The 23,833-nt window shown below is 37.7% G+C and overlaps 1 protein-coding gene across 1 annotated transcript in view; it reads right to left on the bottom strand.

Annotated features, from left to right (window-relative positions):
* SLC12A2 (solute carrier family 12 member 2) overlaps window positions 1–23,833 on the bottom strand; it is a 109,522-nt gene that overhangs the window by 46,600 nt on the left and 39,089 nt on the right. Inside the window, exons 2-9 of the mRNA XM_034774901.1 lie at window positions 20,021–20,140; window positions 17,826–17,901; window positions 15,252–15,347; window positions 11,535–11,674; window positions 9,725–9,835; window positions 4,659–4,767; window positions 3,971–4,098; window positions 3,799–3,883 (exon numbers count right to left, since the gene is read on the bottom strand). Coding sequence (XP_034630792.1) covers window positions 3,799–3,883; window positions 3,971–4,098; window positions 4,659–4,767; window positions 9,725–9,835; window positions 11,535–11,674; window positions 15,252–15,347; window positions 17,826–17,901; window positions 20,021–20,140 — 865 coding nt within the window. The remainder of the gene's footprint in view (window positions 1–3,798; window positions 3,884–3,970; window positions 4,099–4,658; window positions 4,768–9,724; window positions 9,836–11,534; window positions 11,675–15,251; window positions 15,348–17,825; window positions 17,902–20,020; window positions 20,141–23,833) is intronic.

The raw sequence follows: 23,833 nt of genomic DNA, 5'->3' as shown, positions 1-23,833 counted from the left end.
GTTTTAAAATGCTGTTTTATCATCTAGATAGGGTTTGTTTTTTGTTTGTTTGTTTTTTTAAACTCGTGACTGAGGCTGGCCTGATGGAGGCAAAGGGGATGTAGGTTGAGTGGGAAGTGCCACCTGTTGGGTTGCTTTGGGGCTAGAGTTTTACTGCTGTTTTTTGTTTTTGATAGAATTTTAACAGAAAGAAGAGACACCTATACGAGTACCTTTGTTCTAAATTACAAAACAAGTTTTACACTCACTTTTAAACCATCATTTACCTTTTTTTAAAAAGGCAGTCTAGTCATGTTATTGAAAAATGTGTTGTCATCCCCCCATACACTAATAATTTTGGCTAATCAGGCCGTTAACTTAGTTTGTGATACTATGGCTCTTGTATCAGTCTGAGACTAATGTCATGATATGATATAAACCATGTCTATATATTCTCTCTCTCGCTCAGATATTCTATACTGGGAGGTGCTCAGAAAGAATATTTCCTTTCACCAAATGTAATGCCATTCTTATATGCTCACGTCAAAATTTTCTTGTTTTGAATACAAATGCATTATTCAAGTTCTCCATTTCTCAATAACTCAAATCAGCCATAACATTCTGTAAATATTAAGTAGCTTAATATAGGCCAGCTAATTTATAGGACTAAGAGTAACACAGCTGACCAAAAAAAAACAAACACAAAAAAACCACTACCCAAAACAAAACCACTTAGTGGGCAGTAACAATAGATCAGCATCCAGGTAATAAATGGAATTACACCTGCTTAACAAGAATAAACTAAGCTATTCAATAAACTCAGTTTCAAAAACCCTGCTGTATAAAACATGCAGATCACTACTTTGACATTTATAGCTCTTTTATCTTTAGTAAAATGGTTATTGTTTAACCTTGTAATTCTTGAAATTAAGTTAAATGGAGCTTGGCTAATAGCCAGTAGTATCTACTATTTAAGGGGTAACAGATTTATTTAATTAGGAGTTTTAAAGATTGAATTAAGGGAATTCTCTTAGTCTTTGCTGATCTGCAGATCAAGTTTCTTCAAAGAAAGAATGACAAGAACGTTTTAGGAATGAAAGAAAATATAGCATGTGATATCTGATGGCTTAGATAGCTTCACCTCTGAAAAGGAAATATTTCACCAGTATATTACCTCTGAAAGTTACCAGAATGAGATTTAATTTCTAAAATGATGCTCAGTGATTTCAATTTAATTTTTCTGTTGAAATATTTGTGTATATATATTAAATATTCACACACGTATTCAACTATAAGCAGCTATGAAGTAAGTAAACTTCAACACATAAAACTATCATGGACGGGGCTGTTAGCACTGCATATTAAGGTTAACGAACATTTCTTATTAAAAACTCTGTTTTCAGCTGCTTATAAAAAAAAATTGCCATATCTTTACCATTTGGGCTGAAATTTTCCATGCCAATTCTCTGCCTCAGGCTAACTTTTTTGGAAGATGTCAGCCAAAACACTTAAGTAATTTGAGAATGAGATTAGTGAAAAATATACTGTTTTACCCATATTAAAAGTTTCACTGATCTTTACTTTGAAAAGCTCTAGAGGCCCCATGCTTTGGATAAGGGTCTCAAAGTTTGGCAGGGGGTGGTTTTTGTATCAGAGATGTGCCTCTTTTGCTATCCCAAGGAAAATGGACCCAAAGTTCACCAAGTTATAAACCTTTAAAAAAAGGAAAAAAAAAGATAAAAAAAACAGTTTGCACAATTTAAGTAAAGACTTATTAGATGTTTGCAGCTGAATTCCCCAAAGATTTCATTTGCACTGGGCATGCTCCAAGCCCAGGGCTGAACAGGACCTTCCCCACACTTGCAGCTCTGGCCTGGGTACCAGAACTGAAACCTGGGTGACTGCTGCATTCTCAATAGTCAGTCTGCTGACACCCGGGCAGCATGTAGGAGAAAGCTGCCTGACTGAAATGAAGAGGTGGCAAGAGCCAGACTAAAATGGGACAAGAAGTCTAAAGAGTGGAGACTGGAACTAGTTAGGTACAGAGAATGGGACTGGAATGAGGAGCTAGAAATGGAGAAGAATCAAGGACACATTGAAAGGGACAGGGGAGAATGGTCTAGGACTACTACAGCTCCACCTCCAGAGGATGGAATGGAACCCATGATTCCCTGCTGTCAGCAAATACCCATGATGCCCACTGGCAGGCAGACGAGGGGGAAAGGAGAGAGACAGACAGACCCCTCCCTCTAGTGCTAGTCTGGGAATCAATTAGGGTTATGTAACGAAGAAGACATGCCGTTTGTAGGACCACTGCTTCATTGATTGTAGAAGTTAGAAGGCAGGTAATGAATGAGGCAGGTGACTGCAGGAAGAGGAAGGAGGGTCTCATTGTTAAGGCAGCTGAATGCTGCTTTGCAGAACTCTATTCTATTCCTGCCTCTGCCACAGAATTTTGATGTGATGTTGGGAAAGCCACTTAAACCAAACTTTTCAGAGGTAGCCACTATCTATTCCTCATTTTCTGGGTGCCCAACTTGATAGCCTGGGTCTGACTTGCAGAAGTACCGAGTGCTCACAGTTGCAGCTAAAGTCAATGGCAGATGTTCCTGAATATGTGAAGTACTACATAATGCTATGTACTCTGATAACCCAGGTCCTAGGTGTCTGAAATTGGGTACCCAAAATTAGTGGATACTGTCAACCTTAATCTTTGCCTACATTACATTTTAAAACCTGCGGCAGCAAGTCTCAGAGCCCTGGTCTACAGACTGAGGCTTGTGCCATAGTGCTAAAAACAGCAAAGCAGACATTCGGACTCAGGCTGGAGCTTGGGATGTGAAGCCTAGGGAGGGAGATGGGTTTCAGAGCCAGAGCTCCAGCCCAAGCCACAACATCTACACTGGTGTTTTTAGCATCATAGTGCGAGCCTGAGTCTGCAGACCTGGACACTGAGACTCGATGCCACCAGTTTTAAAATGCAGTGTAGCCAGACCCTTATTGCTTTTCACCGTCTCCAAATCAAAAGGGTTTGAACGCAAGACCTTTAGATTCACAGCACAGACCTCTACTTGATCTAAAAAGGAGGAACAAATAGTAGTAGGCCATTGTTCTTTATGTGGAACAGCCACTAGAAAGCAACAATAATTTGGCATTGAGTTACGTAGATATGTGCTAGTCATGAGAATGCTGTCTAAGTTTAAAGGGCTGTAACATAGGTGGACACCAAGATTTCTAGCTCTGGGCAGGGAGTGTTGTCTTGGGGTTAGAGCAGCAGCAGCCAGAGATTTGATACATTATTCTGAAAGACAGCATAGCTAAGGAGATGAGACTTGGGTCTACCATGTGAGTAACCTGGGTTTTTTTCTGCCAGAATTGACCATATGCTTAATATTTAGTGTTGTGAAATACTCAAATATTAAGGCCAATCAACAGAACAGGCATTTGAACTCATGGTTTCCTATTGAACTCAAGACTCCCAGCCCAGGACCATTCCCTAGCTTAAAAGATTGGTGGGGGGGGGGGGGGGCAAAAACGGAGGGGATAAAGCGTGGCATCTCAGTAAGGCTTTGGAGCATGCCTAGTGCAGATGGACTGTTCAAAGCGTTAAGGACATGTTCCTCTGCAAGTGGAAATAATGATTTTCTGGGGGTTATCCCAAACCTCAGTCAAATCTGGGTGAATTTCCCCCAAAAAACATTAGTTATAGGTATCACTATACATTCTGCCTATAAAGCTAACAACATAGCTACAGCAAAACATGTTGTAACTACATCAAAGCATACCTCAGGAATTAATAAGTAAAAATCAACCATTTACCTACAGATACTGCAATTCCTATGTAAACCAATGTGGTAATTAAGATGGCCAACAGTGTTCCTTTAGGTATGGCTGATTGGGGATCCTGAAAGAAACATTTAAATGAATACCTGCAGTACAAGTAAATATGCAAACTGTACATTAAACAGTAACATGACAACATACTACTTACTGCAAGATCACCTGAGATATTTGCACCAGCCAGAATGCCAGTTGCAGCAGGGAAGAAAATAGCAAATACAGAAAAGAAAGTTTCATCTGCTCGGAAATCTGGTCCAAAATTCTCAGTAAATATTTCAGCTGTTAGAGAAAGGAATTTTTTAAAATGTATTATCCTTTACTGTGTTTGTATACAATCTCAATATTTACCAATTCAACCTAAAGCAGTTATGTGAAAGCAAATACAAACAGTCAAACTAACCATGGCCTGATATCATAGCATTTGCATATAAGTTACATAAATGTCTAAAATGGCAATATTTTACACTTGGAAACCCTTAGAATGTCTTTCCAGCCTCAAAATAATAAAATCAGCAAAGTAGAACAGAAAAATCTCTTAAAGTAATAATAAAAATAAAATACCTAGTTCTGACAGTGAATACAATTTAAATGAAGCAAATGATAAAAATTACCAGGTTTAAAGAAGCTTTAGGAATGTGAATACATAAAGTGTATGGAGGAATTAGGAAAAACTGGGCTACCCACAATGAAACTTTTTGGGGGTTAGAACTCTCTCACTTTGCAATATTGAAATACAAAAAGTACAGCAACATAGAACTACATTACAGCAAAATGTGAATTTTAACTCATTTTTTCTATGAAGTTGTTTGTATTCAAGATATTCAAATGTTATAGCATACCTTTATAACCAAAGAAACCTTTAACCTTCTTGCTATCCAGTGGAATAAATGTTCCTATGATAAAGTCACCAATAGCCAATAGCAGGATCACCAGCAGAACAATCTGTGCCTGAAATTTTAAAAATTACAATCAAAGTCAAGTATCTACCGTATAGTCTGTGAACTGAAAGATTTGGTCCTAATAAGTTCCTTTAAATCTTTGTGAGTCCATTTTCACTTATTAGATTTAGATAAGTCATGTGGAAAACAACATGACAAAAAACACCCACAGGGAAGAGGAGAATGGGAGAGTGAGCAGAAACTCACACATTTCTAAAAAGGAGAACGATAACAAAGTTAAGAATTAAGCTGGCCTTGAATAAAAAAAGATAAGTCCTAATATTCTGGGAAAGTGTAATGATTTTTATTAATGTCTACAACCAGGTGTAAGCAATAAAAATTGATTTCTCCACATATTCTTCTACAAACTGCCAATGTATATAAATAGTGATTAAGTGATTACAAAAATTAACAATCATTACTTTTTTTGAGATTTCAACACTTGATATTACTGAAAAAAAAATCAAATCACACTGGTTTTACTTTTGTTGTTTTAATCAATTCAGACTAGTTGATTTTCTGATTCTCATGCAATATAACTGGGTTGCAAAAAGTACAGAGGAAGATTTGAATTCAAACAGTTTTTATTCATTTTTCTAAAAGTTTTGCAAACAAACTTGATTTTTAAGAAGTCAATGTTGAGGCACAAACTGCTTGACAGCATCATGACTCATTGTTTGAATAATTATATTTTTTAAATATTCCACAGACAAAAAGAGAAAGTTTTCAGCAATACGCTCTTCTGGAATTTTACAGTTGAATTGCAAAGGGGAAAAATAGTTTGCTGTGCCCTTTGAATTTTCATAACAGAATACACTATCTGAGCTGGAAATCAGTCATGTGATAAGATCCACTCATTCCACCATAGTGCTAGGCTCCCCTCTGCTGGATTGTTGCAGCAAAATAAGAGGACTTCAGAAGGTTACATCCTAAACTGAAGCTATAGAAACTAAGTTGAAAAAATTACAACCACTACATAAAAAAAAATCAAGTTTGTAGAGATCAGTCCTACAAATAATCTGATCTAGAAAGAAGGCCTGCTCCACAGCAAACAATATGTTCAATGATGAGAAATAAAAGTTACAGGTATAGAAGCTAGTTTTCCTTTTCGTACGTTGGTATCCACGGGTCTTGACATCACCCATGGGAAGCAGCGAGCAGTAAAAAGCCAAATCCTATAGAAGGAAGAATCAAATACAAAGCAACAAATCCCTCTACGAAGAATGTTTTTTTTTTTTTTTTTTTTTTTTTTTTTTTTACAGATTTAATTTTATTTGCTTGCTTTGTTCAGATCTAGGACAGCTCGAAGAACTAAAAAAGAAATACCCATCCTGTAGTGCTTGATGATGGAATTGGAAAATTTCAAGTGGCCAGACTGCAAGTCTCATAGGTCAAAGTCTTGCTTTTCAGCCCAAAACTTTAATAAACTCTTTGTAGAATACACTTTAGTGTATCTCAGAGGGGGTCTTACAAACCAACCATGAAAAGCATATAGTCATTTTATCTTATCCCCAAGAAAAGGGGTCTCAAACTTAAGAGTCCACTTCACATCCAATGCTCAAAGTTTATTCATGATATTTGGACCTGAATATGTAAGGAAAAGATGGCTTTCAATTTCAACTCATTTGTCTGTCTATGCACACAGCCAGGTCATGCCCTCAAATAACCTCTTCTTCCACAGAACAACTGAAGATGGGATTTTATAAGACAGAGCTCCCAAGTCACTTACCCTTACAACTGAACTGCTATACTGAAATATGGCCAGGCATCCACTATGGGAATGTAAAAAGGGTCTGCAGAAAAAGGTTTACAGTTCCATGTTTCTATTAGTCTCCCCTGTGCAAGATTGACAGACAGACAGGGTTGGGGGTGGGGGGAAGAAGATGTCTGCTGCCACAACTCTGATTAACAACCCCATTAATGGAGAATTGAGTAATTGAGTAATGGAGAATTTAAGTAAACAGAGTTTAATCCCTCAGGGAGGCCAGCCACAAGAAGTTAGATTTCTCCAACAGATTCTGAGGAGATTTAGGCCAAAGTCTACACACACGTAAATGATTTTTCCCGAATGCTCTTGCTTGCTCTAGGACAGGGGTCGGCAACCTTTCAGAAGTGGTGTGCCGAGTCTTTATTTATTCACTCTAAAGGTTTTGCGTCCTAGTAATACATTTTAGTGCTTTTAGAAGGTCTCTTTCTATAAGTCTATAATATATAACTAAACTATTGTTGTACGTAAAGTAAATAAGTTTTTAAAATGTTTAAGAAGCTTAATTTAAAATGAAATTAAAATGCAGACCCCTCCGGACCGGTGGGCAGTGTGAGTGACACTGAAAATAAACTCACATGCAGCCTTTGGCACGCATGCCATAGTTTGCCTACCCCTGTCGTAGAAGATTTCAGAGATTTGAAAAGAAAATTAGAGTATCTCCCAAAAGGTACCCATACTCTCAAGCTGAAATATCAAATCTGTGACCATCAGAGGAATTTAGGGCTCACAGTAAAGAAAAGCATTCAGAAATAGAGATTCTGCAGATTGCTATCCGCCATGTTTATTAGCCTAAGGAACTAGAATCTGTGAAATCAGTATGGCGTGATCAGGATTACAGCATTTTTCAAACCATTTTGTGAATTAGTAGATGGATGTCCACCGACACAAGCTGTCTTCTATGCACCAGAATGCCATTATTGAGAGCAAAATATTAGTACCTTGCTGTTGTTTTAAGCTGCATATAAATGTAAATGAAAAGTGGTTGGAGAGCAGATTATCAACAAAATATTTAATTTAGCTCCCACTTGTCGGTTGCCTCCCTCTGGTAACTGAGCCAATTGACCTTAAGGTAAGTCTTGCCCACCATGCAAGTTGCTCTGACAGATAGGCTCTGTTTCTCCAGGAAAAAAGATATTCTAGTGGTCTTGTGGTTCAAGTTTGTTTCTCCTTGGCACAGAAGCACTATGTGGGCAAGCATATACCATGTGCCATTGTTGTCTAGTTGTTATTTTTGCTGTGCAATGTGAAAATATTGCTAGAGATTTTAGTATGATGGCTTCAAAAGTTTTGCCGATTACTTTGGAGGCCCTAACAGAGACTGAAACAAGTTAATGGTAAAGATTTAGGAGTTCAGCATTGTCCATTGGACTTATATGTGCACAACACCAACATGAATAGGTATTAAACAATAGACATTGGAGACTACCTGAGCAGAGTATTGGAAAATGAAGATTATAAACTTCCTTTATATACATTAATAAAAATATTTTTCAATAGAAATTGAAATGAAGTGCTTTAAAAATTAGCTCCAAAATGGGCAACATCCAGAGAACACACAAGAATCTGGGGTTCTGTTTTGTTTTTAAGTTATTTGTGAATTGTTGCTGGCACTGCTACTGGATTACCTGGAGAGAAATTCCCTTTCCCTGGATAACCTATTGCTAAAAATATACTTAAATATACTAAGGATACCCTCTTTCTTCATCTGGACTATAAAGATCACATCAACTTGGATAACAGTGTCAGGAATGAGGATATGCCAAATAATATGTACATCAACACAATGTTTCCGGTGAATTCTTAGTTACAGAAAATGGCAATAATGATGACCTGATCATCTACCATAAGAGGGAAGATAAGATTTTTGAGATCTATTGTGGTTAAGAATGTAGATCAAGCCATTTCTTGAGTGATTCGGAGAAGATATTAAAATGGCAGATAGCTAGGCTGCACTGACACTGTGGGGAGGCATAGAGAAAGGACACTGGGAACAAGCAAAGGGGAAGGTGTGCCATACTCAGCCATAAAGCGAGCATATCAAGTGGAAGATGTGGTAAAAGTGGCAAGCTGGGCTAGGGCAGGCCATAGCAACTGCTCCACCACATGCATGAAAGTAGATTCAGCAAACAGAATCCCCAATTCTGAGAGAAAGAGGACAATTTATGTGGTCACCTAACTGAATTATCCACCGAGTTGTGGACAGTATCCATATTATATGCTGACTGTAAACCATTATGGGTGTGGGTCTCTCTCTCTGGCTAGCTTGAAGGGGTGTTTCCTTTTAAGGGCTCCCTTACCGCAGGTGGGTAAATAGGGGAAAGATTACAAGCATGTACACAGGAAGGGCAGGAAACAGCTGGGGCCAGGTTAGGACTAGGTCACTGCACTGCCCTTTGTGCTGTCTGGAAAAGTGGGGAGATATTTATACCCCATGCAGACTCGTAGATACCCTCTCTACCAGGATTGCGCTGGCAGCACCCACTCTGTACTTGGCAAAAGGACTAGGTTCCATTTTGACCCACTGTGAACATTATGCCAGTTGCCCCCTTTTTTTTGGGAGCTAGGGAGGAAATTTTCCCCTCACTGCCAGATTGGCTGACATGGGATGGGTTGTTTTTTTTTCCTTCCCCACAGCTGGTCTAGGACTCAGAGTGGTGGAATAAAGAGGTTAGGTTGTAATGTCGCAATTAATATGTAAAACTTGTGGCAGATGTCCAGTGCAGGTACTCAGTATGGATGGAAGGGATACAGTTATTGGATAAAATGGATTGGAAAAAGATTTGAAGTACAGCTTCCCATAAGGGAGCTGAGTAAGGGGGGCTTGGGGCTCCTACATCTCATCCGCTGAGCCGCCCCCCCTCCTTTTCCTGGCCCCCCTTAAAGGAACTGAAGAAAGGGGTTGCGATTTTTATGTACTAAACAGCAGGGAGCCAAATCCCTCTTTCCTACACTCTACAATTTGTTGCCAGGTACTCTCAGACATTATAACTGAATACATTTATGACCTATTTAAACCACATCCATGGCCTCTTCTCTTTCTTTCCGACATGGACAGAGAGAGGTGTGTACTAAGTACAAATGTATATTAAAGTATCAACAGAATCTGGAATAGAACGTACATAATAAAACTATATGAGCTCCTCTAGTGTCTTCATATAAGTAGTGTCACTATTTTAAATTTTTTATCATAGTTACTTACTTTTGCTTCCCATTCCATTCCTGCTACAGAGATACCTAACAATACAAGTACTGTGATGGCTCCTATAATTCTGATGTCATTCGTCTGATCCAACATAAGTGCACCATTTTCCTAGAAGAGAACAATTTTAAAGACAATTACATGCAGTGCAGAATGTATTTTTCCTACTACACAATATAGAGGGAGTAGTGGTTTAGAAATTGAATACCAATAGTTTACTTTTACACCATTGGTTCAAACCTACTGATGTTAGTGAGCAAAAAATAGGACCAGCTGAGGATTGTTCAGAGGCTTCAATGAAATAGCTAGTGGTCCCATTCACATGAAAATGAGTGAACAGGCAGTGACTGCTTTCAACCAACAGAAGGGATATCAGCCAGCAACCTTATTGACAGGCTCCATAAAGAAGCCAGTCACAGAACTAACATCCACAAGCTGCTCCTTGATGACAATACAAAGCCTTCCACAATGCCGTGCCACTACTGCTCTTCATGCTATAACTGTTCTGTAGATAGGAGGTTCACGGATTCTAGAGCTTTTCTTCTGGCACCTCTGAAGTAGTAGCTTTTTTCTACTAATATGTTTAAGAACTCAATTACCATCACTTAACTCTATATTACACCCGATTTAGGAATGTATGACAGCCTCTGTGACACAGCAGCAGCAACAGCTAGAGATGAAGGAAAACCTTAACTCATCTTCCTACCAATGCAAGATCATCCTCTGTATTACATTTACAAAGGTTCTGAAGTATCTAGGTGTGTGTGTGCTTTACTAGTTTTAAATATCCCCAGCAATGGAACCTCCACCACTTCCTTTCAAAGACTATTCTACAAGCTAATACAATTTATAATTGGGAAATCCTTGCTGGTATTCAGATGGCATTAAGAAAAGGAACATTTACATCCCCAGCCCACTCCTCTCATACTACTGTGAATAACTACTCTTCTTCCTTAATGTTTACACCTTTCAAATATTTGTAGATTTAATGTACCCCAGCATCTTTAGCAGCCATTTGCCAAATTATATATATTTAACTTTTTAAGCCCTTAATCATTGCTGTCACTCATCTGAATTATATCCTATTTACCAACAGCTTTATGGTAATATATATTGCCCCAAACCGAATAATCTATTATATGCCAGGTGTGGTTATACCATAGGATTGATATAGAGAGGGATATTACTTCCCTATCACTATGTGTACTGATACCTCTGTGTATACAACCCAGAACTGGCCTTCTCTTGCTGCCATACTGCTGTACAGACATTTTTGGTATTACTCCCAAGTCTCTTCCTATATTACCACGTTCCAGGTTTTTTTCTTTTCACTAAGCATGAATTTTAAGATTTTTTCTCAATCAAATTCTGCCCCAGGGAAATTAGATCGTACTTGTAATTTTTAGTTAAGTTCATTCTATTATTTTCTGCCCATTTTTAAATCTTTCTAGATCCTTTAAAAGAAGCTTGGAAACATTCTACAAGACAACTATTCATGTTAAGCTTTAAAAGGACTGCTTGACAACAACAAAATGCTTATTAGTAACTCATATTTCATCAACCTTTTTTCTAAACTGTCAATTTGATTTTTATTACAATTTTAACTTAGTCCCACTCAAAAAAAGGCAAAATTCAAAAAGCTTTTTAATATCAAACTGAATTCATCATAATTCAACAATGTATTAATGTAAAAAGTAATATTGCAGCACATCCTAAACCTGTATCAATACATGCTGCTGTTAACCAAAATTAACAAAAATTAGCATAAAGTCATGGTAGTCATACAGATTAGCAAATGCAATCTATTTACCTGCAGCAGTTCTACAACTGTCTCTGCAAAACCAACCACATACATAGCTACTGCAACAGCATTAGCAAATGCGAAGATTAGGCCTATTGCGCCACCGAATTCAGGTCCCAGGCTTCTGGAAATTAAATAATATGCTCCTCCTAAAGAAAAATTGTATGAAAAGGCTTTAGAACTCTGGACACCAACAGAGCTGTAATTATTCATGTGGGCAGCAAAGTCACTAGCATCAAGGACATTTTTAAATCCTATGATAATACAAATAATAAATAATAAATAATCTCAACTACTTTCCTTATTTCTGTTTAAAAACTCAGTATGTAACAGTTAGTGACAACTTATTTCTAGAGATTATACTTCCCCAAGTTACTAAAATTTCTTAAACCTGGTGCCTTACATCATCACCTGAGACATGCATTCACCAGAAATGCTCTGACTTATTGTTCAAGTACACAACTGATTTAGAATTTTACAGATACTTGCCTGTCTGAACAGGCGAAACAATTTTGAAGGATGGAGGCAGGTTGAATGCTTTGTTACTTAGACACACTTTTACCGATAGATAACATGGAAGTAGAATTTTCCTCAGTGAGGACTTGTGCCTCTGACATGCACTGAAAAAGTTATGACTTGTTTGTAAATCTATGTATTTAGTGTGCTGTTTATTTTTTTCTTTTTAAATAATCCATCAGGTATATTATTTGAGATTAGCGTAAACATGCATATATAGTCAAGAAATACTACTTTATTTCAATTATTACATGCTACAAAGTACTTTCCCCCTTCGCTTCCCTGAAAACAGCTTGGCTTTTCGCCCATTGGGAACAACGAGAGATAGTAGCCATTCTAAAAGAAGGAGTTTTGGCTAACAGTAGCCTGAAGCTTCATTTCTATCAAAAGCTGGAGGTTACAATCATTTTAAAAAGAGGACAAATCTTCATGGAATTCTCTGCAATATAATGTTATATCTAAAAAAAAATTTCAATTAGGAAGCATAACTGCAGATCATTAATCCTAAAAAAGTTCTTCAAATTTAACCATTTCATGAGATTTCAACAAGTTTATACTACATGAAAATTTGAGAAGTCTTCATTATAAAGATCATTTGGGACTAAAAACACAGTGCAACATTTCTTTTGGCCTTCCCACTCCACCCTTACCCCCCAGCCTTCAAATTTTAACTCCAACTAAGTTAAGTTAACTTGTACATTCTCAGAAATTTCATTTCTTACTCAAAACATAAGTGTTATAATTTTGAGGAGGCCAGCTATGGACCTGACAAGTCTGGGCATATCTGTTTAGATTTTCAAAATGTGACATTACATGAAAATCTCCTAATTTTCAAAAAGAAAGAATTTCTAAAAAAATCTGTTGAAAGTCAGACAGTCCAGTATTAAACAGGAAGTAATCTATATGAAATGCTGGAAATAAAATTGACTGGTATAGCACACAACTTGATAAAAAGTAGTCAAACCAATTGTGCAGAATGACTTATTTCTTGGGTTATAATTGTTACCTGGCTAGAAAGAAAATTCTCACAATTCAAGAAATCCTAGTACAACAGTATATTAACATATGCATTCAACAAGAATGAACGCTGAAAACAGTGATAGCTGATAAAATCCTTTGTCTTATGATAAATCTCGAGTCTATACAATTTGGAGTTTCTTTAGCTTTCAAATGATGTCAAGGGAGTCTTCTGTACTGCACTGGGGACGTCATGACAACCAGAAGACAACTATTCAGTTTGAAAACTGTTTCTTTATATTATTCAACTTGAAATATATTCTCTGTGTCTTAATTTCCATGCACAAAAGCTTTTTAAACAAAAAATGGGGCATTGGAGGCTAGATAGAAGAATAACATCTAGAAAAAAAAAAATAGAAATTTAAAGAACTTATTTGACACTACAGAAATGCATGTTTTTTAAAAAAAATTCTCAGTGGTTTAAGAATAAATCTGCAGGCAAACAACACACATTCCCTTAATGATATCTCCCTATACTAGCCTTATCAGCAAAAGGTAGCCTTTGCATGTCATATTTCTATTTTTTAATAATGACTTCTGCATGCTGAAAATTTTTCTTTTATATGTCTTTCAGCAACAAGACATAACCTCTCATATAGGGCTTCATTTACTTAGACACTTAAAAAAGCTGTATCCCACTTAAAGAATACAACTTTCGCAAGGAAAAAAATCCTCAGATTTCTATTTCAAGAGATAATTGGAGGGATGGGGAAATACAGAGCAAAAAACTCCATTAATTTCATAGAGTTGCAGATAATGGATGTTATAAGTTGAAGATAGCATACTCTGACTCCAGTAACGGGTCAATTTCAGACTAGGAAATATTAACTTTGTGTGCATAAAGGATGGGATAGGGGAAGAGAAGAAACAGATTTAAAAATAAATCCTGGAGTCTACCAGAAGAGAAGCAAGAATATAACTTTACTCTTTAATACACAGAAGAGAACAGTGTTAATTAGAATTGACACATTTAACAGCTAAATGCCAAATGACAATTTTATGCTTGTGACAAGGCTAATGTTTAGTTGTTGGTATTCCTGCTGTCTTATTTCCCTGCAATAGCAGCATTTTTGTCTGCATGTCTAATAGTGAAGAGTGGGATAGGTACATAAGGAGCTTTTTGTAACTGCTACTGCTTTACTTTGTTACTGTTTTTTATAATAAAATGGCTGACTGAATACTGGTGATTACTCTGCTCCAAAAGTATTTCATGACAGTAAAGTCCTTCCCTGCACCTTAAGCTCTTACTGAAATCATTTTGTAGATACATAGTTCCTGGTTACAGGACATAAGCATGCATGCTAACAAAAATGCCAGTCTCAAACCAATACCTTCTGGAGAGAAAAGCATTAACATTATCTAAAGGGTAACTTTTCAGAGCAATTGAACTTCTTTTGGAAGAGTCTTCCACCATAAAATTATGTGTGCCCAGGAACTTATATAGTTCTGAAGAGAATAAACTGAAATATATTCTACTATAGGACAAAAACAGATGTTTTCTGAAACAGTAGATCTGTTTTTACCAGGAAATGCATAAATTTCATCCAATGGATTCATCTATAGGAAAAAGTTAAAATTACTCTTAATTTTAACCAAGCCATGTAACAGAAGTGGGGGATATTTAATAGCATTCATTTTTGAAAAAATAATACTTTAAACAAAAAAAAAAAAAAAAAAAGACATTACTGAGCAAATATATGAGCATATGGATTTATTCCTAAACAATTTTATTTCCAAGGTGCCTTTTGCATAAAAAAAAAAAAACAAAAACTTAAATTTCTTGCTACAGAACACTAATTAGGTTCTGAAACTATAAAATACTTAAATAGCAACAACAAACTAACAAGGAAAGGACTTGCTCTCTCCCCCTACCAAAAGTCTGCAGGAAAACAAGGCAGCATTTCTGTGAAATTGGGAAGGGGAGCTACAAATTAGAACTACCATGCAAGTTATTCAATTAATTCGTTTTTTAAAAAGAGGGGGTGGGGATAGGTGAGAGAGACATTGCAGAACAACAGATATTTCCTAGAAAGGGAATCCTTTTAATTATTTTCTCTTCATGCCATCAACACTTATTTATCATTCTTAAAGACAAGGGAGAAGAAACCGAGGTTTAATCAGAACCTTATCTTATAAAGACACAATTTTAACCCCAGTTAAAGTACAAAGAACTATTTACAAAAGTAGTTTTACCTCCTCTTACAAATCCATTGGTAGCTATTGCTGAAGTAGACAATCCTGTGATAGTTGTCACAACAGTTGCCATTGCAATAACCAAGACAGAAAGAGCTTTGAAAAGAAAAAAATAGTTACAATATATTAAAAATTAAAGCTAGCTTCAGAAAAGTACATGTGCCTGGTATTTCATTGTGTCAGAATTGTGACAGTGTACTTTCCAAACAGGTTTGGATAACATTAGGCTGGGCAGAGCTCTTATACAGATATGGAAGAAACCTCCTTTCCTACTACCCTCTTCTTCTCTACTCCCCCACCCAGAGAGCTGGGCACAGTGGGATTCAGGGAGAACTAATCAGACTTGGTACGGAGAACACACTGCACCTTCTTATCAATAGCGTAGCAGCTGTGCTCCCTAGAACCTGCTACAGATATGAGGCTTTCTGTAGTCCAGTTCCAGCTAAGTCTTCAAGGCTAAATTAAAGTATAAGTATTTCCACATACTCTCCATATCTATCAATCTCTACTTTTCAGACCTAAACTAAAAATATGTAACTCACTCTGAAGAACTATGAAAGAGAGGAGTCAGATTAGGCATTCTAGCAAGTTTTTCCATTTAGCTTCTTAAGAATTTTATGATCATGCTGTGTAACAGGCAACACATCATAGACTCAGACTTAAGGTCAGAAGGGACCATTATGATCATCTAGTCTGACCTCCTGCACAACGCAGGCCACAGAATCTCACCCACCCACTCCTGTAACAAACCCCTAACCTATGTCTGAGTTATTGAAGTCCTCAAATCGTGGTTTAAAGACCTCAAGGTGCAGAGAATCCTCCAGCAAGTGACCCGTGCCCCATGCTGCAGAAGAAGGCGAAAAACCTATCTCCTAGAACTGGAAGGGACCTTGAAAGTTCATCGAGTCCAGCCCCCTGCCTTCACCAGCAGGGCCAAGTACTGATTTTGCCCCAGATCCCTAAGTGGCCCCCTCAGGGACTGAACTCACAACCCTGGGTTTAGCAAGCCAATGCTCAAACCACTGAGCTATCCCTCCCCTCTGCCAACCTCCAGAGCCTCTGCCAATCTTCCCTGGAGGAAAATTCCTTCCCGACCCCAAATATGGCAATCAGTGAAACCCTGAGCATGTGGGCAAGACTCACCAGCCAGCACCCAGGAAAGAATTCTCTGTAGCAACTCAGAACCCACCCCATCTAACATCCCATCACAGACCGCTGGGCCTATTTACCTGCTAATAATCAAAGATCAATTAATTGCCAAAATTAGGCTATCCCATCATACCATCCCCTCCATAAACTTATCAAGCTTAGCCTTGAAGCCAGATATGTCTTTTGCCCCCACTACTCTCCTTGGAAGGCTGTTCCAGAACTTTACTCCTCTAACGGTTAGAAACCTTCGTCTAATTTCAAGTCTAAACTTCCTAGTGTCCAGTTTATATCCGTTTGTTCTTGTGTCCACATTGGTACTAAGCTTAAATAATTCCTCTCCTTCCCTGGTATTTATCCCTCTGATATATTTATAAAGAGCAATCATATCTCCACTCAGCCTTCTTTTGGTTAGGTTGAACAAGCCAAGCTCTTTCAGTCTCCTTTCATAAGACAGGTTTTCCATTCCTCAGATCATCCTAGGAGCCCTTCTCTGTACCTGTTCCAGTTTGAATTCATCCTTCTTAAACATGGGAGACCAGAACTGCACACAGTATTCCAGATGAGGTCTCACCAGTGCCTTGTATAACGGTACTAACACCTCCGTATCTTTACTGGAAAAACCTCACTTAATGCATGCTAAAACCGTATTAGGTTTTTTAACCGTCATATCACATTGGCAGCTCATAGTCATCCTGTGATCAACCAATACTCCAAGGTCCTTCTCCTCCTCTGTTACTTCCAACTGGTGTGTCCCCAATTTATAACCAAAATTCTTGTTATTAATCCCCAAATGTATGACCTTGCACTTTTCACTATTAAATTTCATCCTATTACTATTACTCCAGTTTACAAGGTCATCCAGATCTTCCTGTATGATGTCCCGGTCCTTCTATATGTTAGCAATACCTCCCAGCTTTGTGTCATCCGCAAACTTTATTAGCACATTCCCACTTTTTGTGCCAAGGTCAGTAATAAAAAGATTCAATAAGATTGGTCCCAAAACCAATCCCTGAGGAACTCCACTAGTAACCTCCTTCCAGCCTGACATTTCACCTTTCAGTATGACCCGTTGTAGTCTCCCCTTTAACCGGTTCCTTATCCGCCTTTCAATTTTCATATTGATCCCCATCTTTTCCAATTTAACTAATAATTCCCCATGTGAAACCGTATCAAATGCCTTAATGAAATCAAGGTAAATTAGATACACTGCGTTTCCTTTGTCTAAAAAAATCTATTACCTTCTCAAAGAAGGTGATCAGGTTGGTTTGGCAAGATCTACATTTGTATTAGTCAGCCCCCTTTGCCCAATTGCTCTAAAATCATGGATCATTGATAACTCATTTAAAAGTTACCCAGTCTCCATACCTATAACTGCATTCGCTAAAACTAAATAAGATGTCAAATTTTTAAAAATTGCATACATACCTATCCCAGCCTGTCCTACAATCCATGATAGTCTGATGAAGAGCATCACACCCCAAATATTCAACATACATCGTACCTAGGAGAACAAAATACAAGACATATCTTCTCATAATTCCGTGGTTTTAACATATACATAGAGTTATTTCAGCTAGGTATTGCAAACAACATGTTAAACCTACAAATACATTCATACTTAAAATTTTGAATGGATTAGTTGCTGTAGCAAAGCCCCCTTTCCCTCCTAAAATGTTCCATGACTGAGTGACATCATTAGGTATATACAAGAGTTACTGGCTTGGTTGGATGGAGTTTTTCCATCTTTCATATCTTGAGGACTAGGAATTGTTTTCTGATCACAGTTTTCTTACCCACTTTATCTTCATCAGGGATGGAAAATTACACTAACTCAAGAACTGAAACCTAATATTTTTGATCCTAGACCAATTCCAGAAAAAATGCCAAATTGTTCACAGAGAACAATGAGTTTCTCTTCCTCACTAGGGTTCAAATTCATACTAGAATATACACCACTGCAAAACTGACAATCCCAGCTTTCTAATAGTCTATTAGAGCATTGGTGCTAGTCCTCTGCTGCTTCTGGTCCCAGTCCTATGTAGTGCCCTTTGTTCCTCCTTTGTTTTCAAACAAGGACAGGAACAGTTTAGTTATGGCAAGAGCTGGAAAGGCATCTGGAACAGGCCATATCGCTTCTTCTGCAACTTTGTCGTTCTGAACATTTTGTTTCTGAACCCTACTCTTCTGCACTCAATTTTTTTAAAAAAAGGCTTTTATTATTGCCTTTTTGTGTTTTGATTTTGGTTTTTTTATTCCTCAAAAGAATTTAAGTAATAAAAATTAGCACCGAGTCTTAAAACACATAATTAAATTGTTCTCTTTTGGCAATGTTGTGAAACGTTTATTTAACAAATGGGTATAGACTGGGAGACATGTGCCTCTCTTCAAATCCCAGGAGCTCCAAGAACAAGAAGCATGTCTAGGGATTTGCCAAGATCCAGAAAGCCTATTCAAAGGCTCTTCAGTGAGACATAATTGGAATGGAAACACAGATGCATAGCTGGGCTCTAACTATCTGTCTGAGTAGCATATCCCAAGTAGACAAGAATCACTAAAGAACAGTTCTGAGGACTTTGCCCAAGATTACAGAGCAAATCCCATTGTGTAATGTAGAGGTGGGTCTTCCAGCAAGCTTTTAATTAAAAGTTTCTTGGGGAAAAGTGTGCATTTCCTGAATATATATTTGTGGGAGGGGGGAAGTTTACATCAATTTCATGTCAAGATTAAACAAATGCATTACACACTTTGAAGACCAGGATTTAAGTTTATCGCTCACAAAGTCAATGGAGACCAGGTAATTGGTCCTTGGTCTTACAAAGTTTAAATCAAATGAGCTCTGACAGCTTTAAACTCTATTTCTCTCAACAAGTTTATAATCAGCAAGAAAATGGATAACCTTTAATTATAGCTAATGAAAAGGAAGGGAGGGCAAAGTTCATTTGATTAAATCCAAGTCAAAAAAAAAAAAAAAAAATCCACCCTACAAGAATAAATTACTTCTATATAGCTGAATATGGCAAGAGATTATTGTTTTGAATTTGCCTACAAATTCCAGTCAGAGAGGATGAAATTTTTGTAACCACTTCAGAAACTGAGAATTTATTAGTTAATATATGCAAATAACCTGCTTCGTGAAATAATGCTTTTTTTTTCCTGGTATCAAAAGAATTAAATTTTCTTCCATTTCAATCCAAATAATCTACCCAGGCCCAAACTGATGTATAATTTTGAGGTAAGGATTGAGTGCCCCAATATAATTCATAATTAAGTCACCCAGTAAGTATTTCTAAGGAAGTGAAGACATATACAGAAGGAAGAAAAGGGAAAATAAATTTGCTAGTATCAAAATCCTAAGCCAGTGATGGGATAGCAGTGAGAGGAAGATGATGGTCACATTCCCTTCAAATCCTGAAGCACTAAAAAGCTAGCAAAGATTACTTTTCAATACTTCCCCTGTAAATGTTTTCCTTGTTTCTTAACCTTTGATTTAATTATTTTTAGCAAAACAGATCTGCAACTGGCCTTTCATTCTTGCTGAAAAATACACTCACTCAAAATATGTAAAGTAACTGGCAAGGTCACATCTATTAAAAGGCTTGACATACCATATATTTACTTACCAATACACCTTTTATCCAGCCAAACTTGACTATTCCCTTACTGTCTGCAGCATAAGTAGCATCAGCTTCCCCAGGAGGAGTCCCTTCTTCCCCATTTGCATATCCATCCTCAAAAGGTTCCTACAGAGAGGGTGGGAAAATAAATTAAAACACCTTACCTCTATTATCCTTAAGCAAGTGTCCAAAAGGTGATTTCAGAACTGGACACTCGATGTCTGAGTCAAATTTAATTATCAGTTCATAAGTAAAAGTGATCACAGACAACAAATTATTAATTTTTAAGACCACATCTATGTAGTGTGTTCTAGTCACAATTTATGTGACTATTTTTTACATTTTCATACTTCAGTAATTTTTACAATTTGGATATTTGAAATCCCTATAAAAGATTTTTAAAATAAAGTCTATGTTTTTACTTGAGGCACTGAAAGCTTACCATAGTAGTTGAGCAGTACCTACAAAAATTAAGTTGTCATCAACACTGTAGTTACAATCAAATTAGTATCAATCTTTTTTTATTGCAACTATGCAATCTATTACTGTGTAGATTAGTGCAATCACATGTTATTCAAATATTTTCCCTAGATTTATAAACTGTGTCTTCATAGATCTTCAATCTGATTTAAGATTAAGAAACACAACACTCTCGTAAAAGGACCAAATGAGACCTTTATCATCATTTAGTCTGACCTCTTGCCTAAACACAGGCTATAATATTTCACCCAGTGAAAATAGTCCAGCAGCAGAGGCAATTATTCTTCCCTACTATATAAGTGAACACGACTGAGCCCAATAACTTGTAAATGAACTCAGAGGATCTCTTTCAGAAAAGACAACTAAACTTGATTTAAAGTTAAGAAAATGAAGATGAATTGATCACTTCTTTGGTAGTCTGTGCAGTGAACAATTACCTACACTGTAAAAAGATTGTATCACATGCCAAGAAAGTTTCCCCACAATAATCAACTCCCCTTTAAGTCACACTCAATCCCCTTTTTAAACTAAAATGAGAAGAGAGATGGGTCTTGCAGAATGCCCTCAGATCTAACTCTGAGTCCGACACTGCAGACGTCCTTTACTATTGCCTAGCATTCAAAAAAAAAAAAAAAATGTTGAGTGACCAAGTGGTTTTGCTTTAGGGTATGTCTACACTGCGCACTTGTCGCCAAAGCTTTTGTCTTTTGGGGGTACTTAAAAAAGCCCCACTCCCCCCCCCCCCCCAAAAGACTAAAGTTTTGCGGATGCAAGCAGCAATGTGAATGCGGCTTTGTCGGCAGGAGTGCTCTCCTGCCGACAAAGCTTATGCCGCTCACGGGGCAGGAAGAATTTTGTTGGCAAAAGTGCTGACAAAATACTGCAAAAGAGCATTCACACTCACTGACTTTTAGTCACAAGGCTATGTCAACACAGCTCTGTAGTGTAGACAAGCCCTTAGATAACTAGGTAAATGTTACTTTCAATATTTCTTATATTACTTTCTTATATTATCAATATTGCTATAAGAAATACCCAAGGAATACTGTAAATATGAGGTAAATTAGTAACCTAAGACAACTATAACGTTTAAGGGTGACCACTACAGAAATGATCCTTAATACTGTTCTTAATACTATGCAACATACAATACTCATACAGTATTAAGAAAGCAGCTTGCACCCCAAATGACCTCCAGAAGCACTTTACAAACTATAGGCTCAGGCTTATTCTCAATGAAGTCAAGAGCAAGACTCCCTTTGCTTTAACAGGAGGAATAGGCCCTATTATATGCAAAACACATTCAGCTTCAAAGGCTTTAACATTATGAACTTAAAAACACATAATTCAGGAAGTTAGGGGTCTCACAATGATCTAACTTGTCCACAAAGCAGAAAGGTAATTTATAGTCCTACCTTGTAAGTAGTGTTTGAGCAAAAAATTAGTGAAAAAACCGGGGTGCTGCTGGGCTACAGATTGCCCCTTGGCTGATATCAGACTCTTGACTGCTAGGAGGAGAGGCTCATCTGCATGCCACTACTCCACTCCAGTTGAAGATGCCTTAGCCTCAAACAGCAATTAAAAAACTCAGATACACAAACTAGATAAACCAATTTGTACATACCAAGATAATGGAGCAAATAAATCAAGCAAATGCCTAGAAGATAATAAGGTGATAAATAACAGTCAACAGGGATTTGTCAAGGAAAAATCATGTCAAACCGACCATGTCAAACCGGTTTTCTTTGACAGGGTAACAAGCCTTGTGGATAAGGGGGAAGCAATAGATGTGGTATATCTTGACTTTAGTAAGGCTTTTGAAACGGTCCCGCAAGACCTCATCATAAACAAACTATGGAAATACAGCCAGCCTAGGTGGAGTTACTATAAGGTGAATGCATAACTGGTTGGAAAACCATTCCCGGAGAGTAGTTATCAGTGGTTCCCAGTCAAGCTAGAAGAGGATATTGAGTGGTCCTGGGTCCAGTTCTGTTCAGTATCTTCATAAATGATTCAGATACTAGCATAAAGAGTACACTTACTGATACCAAACTGGGAGGGGTTACAAGTGCTTTGGTGGATAGGATTAAAATTCAAAATGAATTGGACAAACTGGAGAAATGGTCTCAAGTAAAAGGACAAATGCAAAGTACTCCACTTAGGAAGGAACAATCCATTGCACAGAAACAAAATGGGAAATGACTGCCTAGGAAGGAGTACTGCAGAAAAGGATCTGGGGGTCATACTGGATCACAAGCTAAATATGGAACACTGTTGCAAAAACACCCATCATTCTGAGATCTATTAGCAAGAGTATTGTAAGCAAGACACCAGAAGTAATTCTTCCACTCTACACCACGCTGATCAGCCTTAACTGGATTAGTGTGTCCCATTCTGGGTACATTTCAGAAAAGATGTGGGCAAACTGGAGAAGGTCCAGAGGAGAGCAACAAAAATGATTAAAGGTCTAGAAAACATGATCTATGAGGAAAGATTGAAAAAACTGGGATTGTTTAGTCTGGAGAAGAGAAGACTGATGCAGGGCTACTGCTGGGGGGAAATTCTGCGTCCCTGCAGAAAAATGGGGGAGCAAAGAAATCTGTGGGAGAACACACACCCCTTCCCCAGCAGCCCAGGCATGTTTGCTGCAGGGGGGATGAACGACTGCATGTGCATGTGTCCATGGAGAGACGTTAAGGGGTAAGATTGGGCGGGTGCCTGCATGGGAATCAGTGAGAGAGAGAGAGAGAGAGACTCACTCTGTCCCTCTCGCTCACTGTTGCTGATCCCCAGCTTGGAGGAGTAGGGCTGTGTGAAGCAGGCTATCCCTGAGGCAGAGCAGAAATGTAACAACTAAGCAGGCAGACTGCTAATGTTCCCATTTTTAGTTAATTGTTCCCATTCTTAGTCAATTAAAGATCCTTTACCTTGCCAGAGTGATATAAAGGAGACTTATTGTAAATGACAGTAACAGAATCCTCAGTTAGGCTTTGTCTACACTGCCACTTTGCAGCGCTGCAACTTTCTCGCTCAGGAGTGTGAAAAAACACCCTGAGTGCTGCAAGTTTCAGCGCTGTAAAGTGGCAGTGTAGACAATGCACCAACATTGGGATGGGAGTAATGTAATTTAAATAAAAATCCAGAATTATAACTGGTTTCAGAGTAGCAGCCGTGTTAGTCTGTATCCGCAAAAAGAACAGGAGTACTTGTGGCACCTTAGAGACTAACAAATTTATTAGAGCATAAGCTTTCGTGGACTACAGCCCACTTCTTCGTTATGCATCCGAAGAAGTGGGCTGTAGTCCACGAAAGCTTATGCTCTAATAAATTTGTTAGTCT

This window comes from Trachemys scripta, chromosome 6 (assembly GCF_013100865.1).
Source record: "Trachemys scripta elegans isolate TJP31775 chromosome 6, CAS_Tse_1.0, whole genome shotgun sequence".
Taxonomy (NCBI): Eukaryota; Metazoa; Chordata; order Testudines; family Emydidae; genus Trachemys; species Trachemys scripta.
Note: the sequence above shows the minus strand (reverse complement) of the source record. Positions and strands in the feature narration are given on the sequence as shown.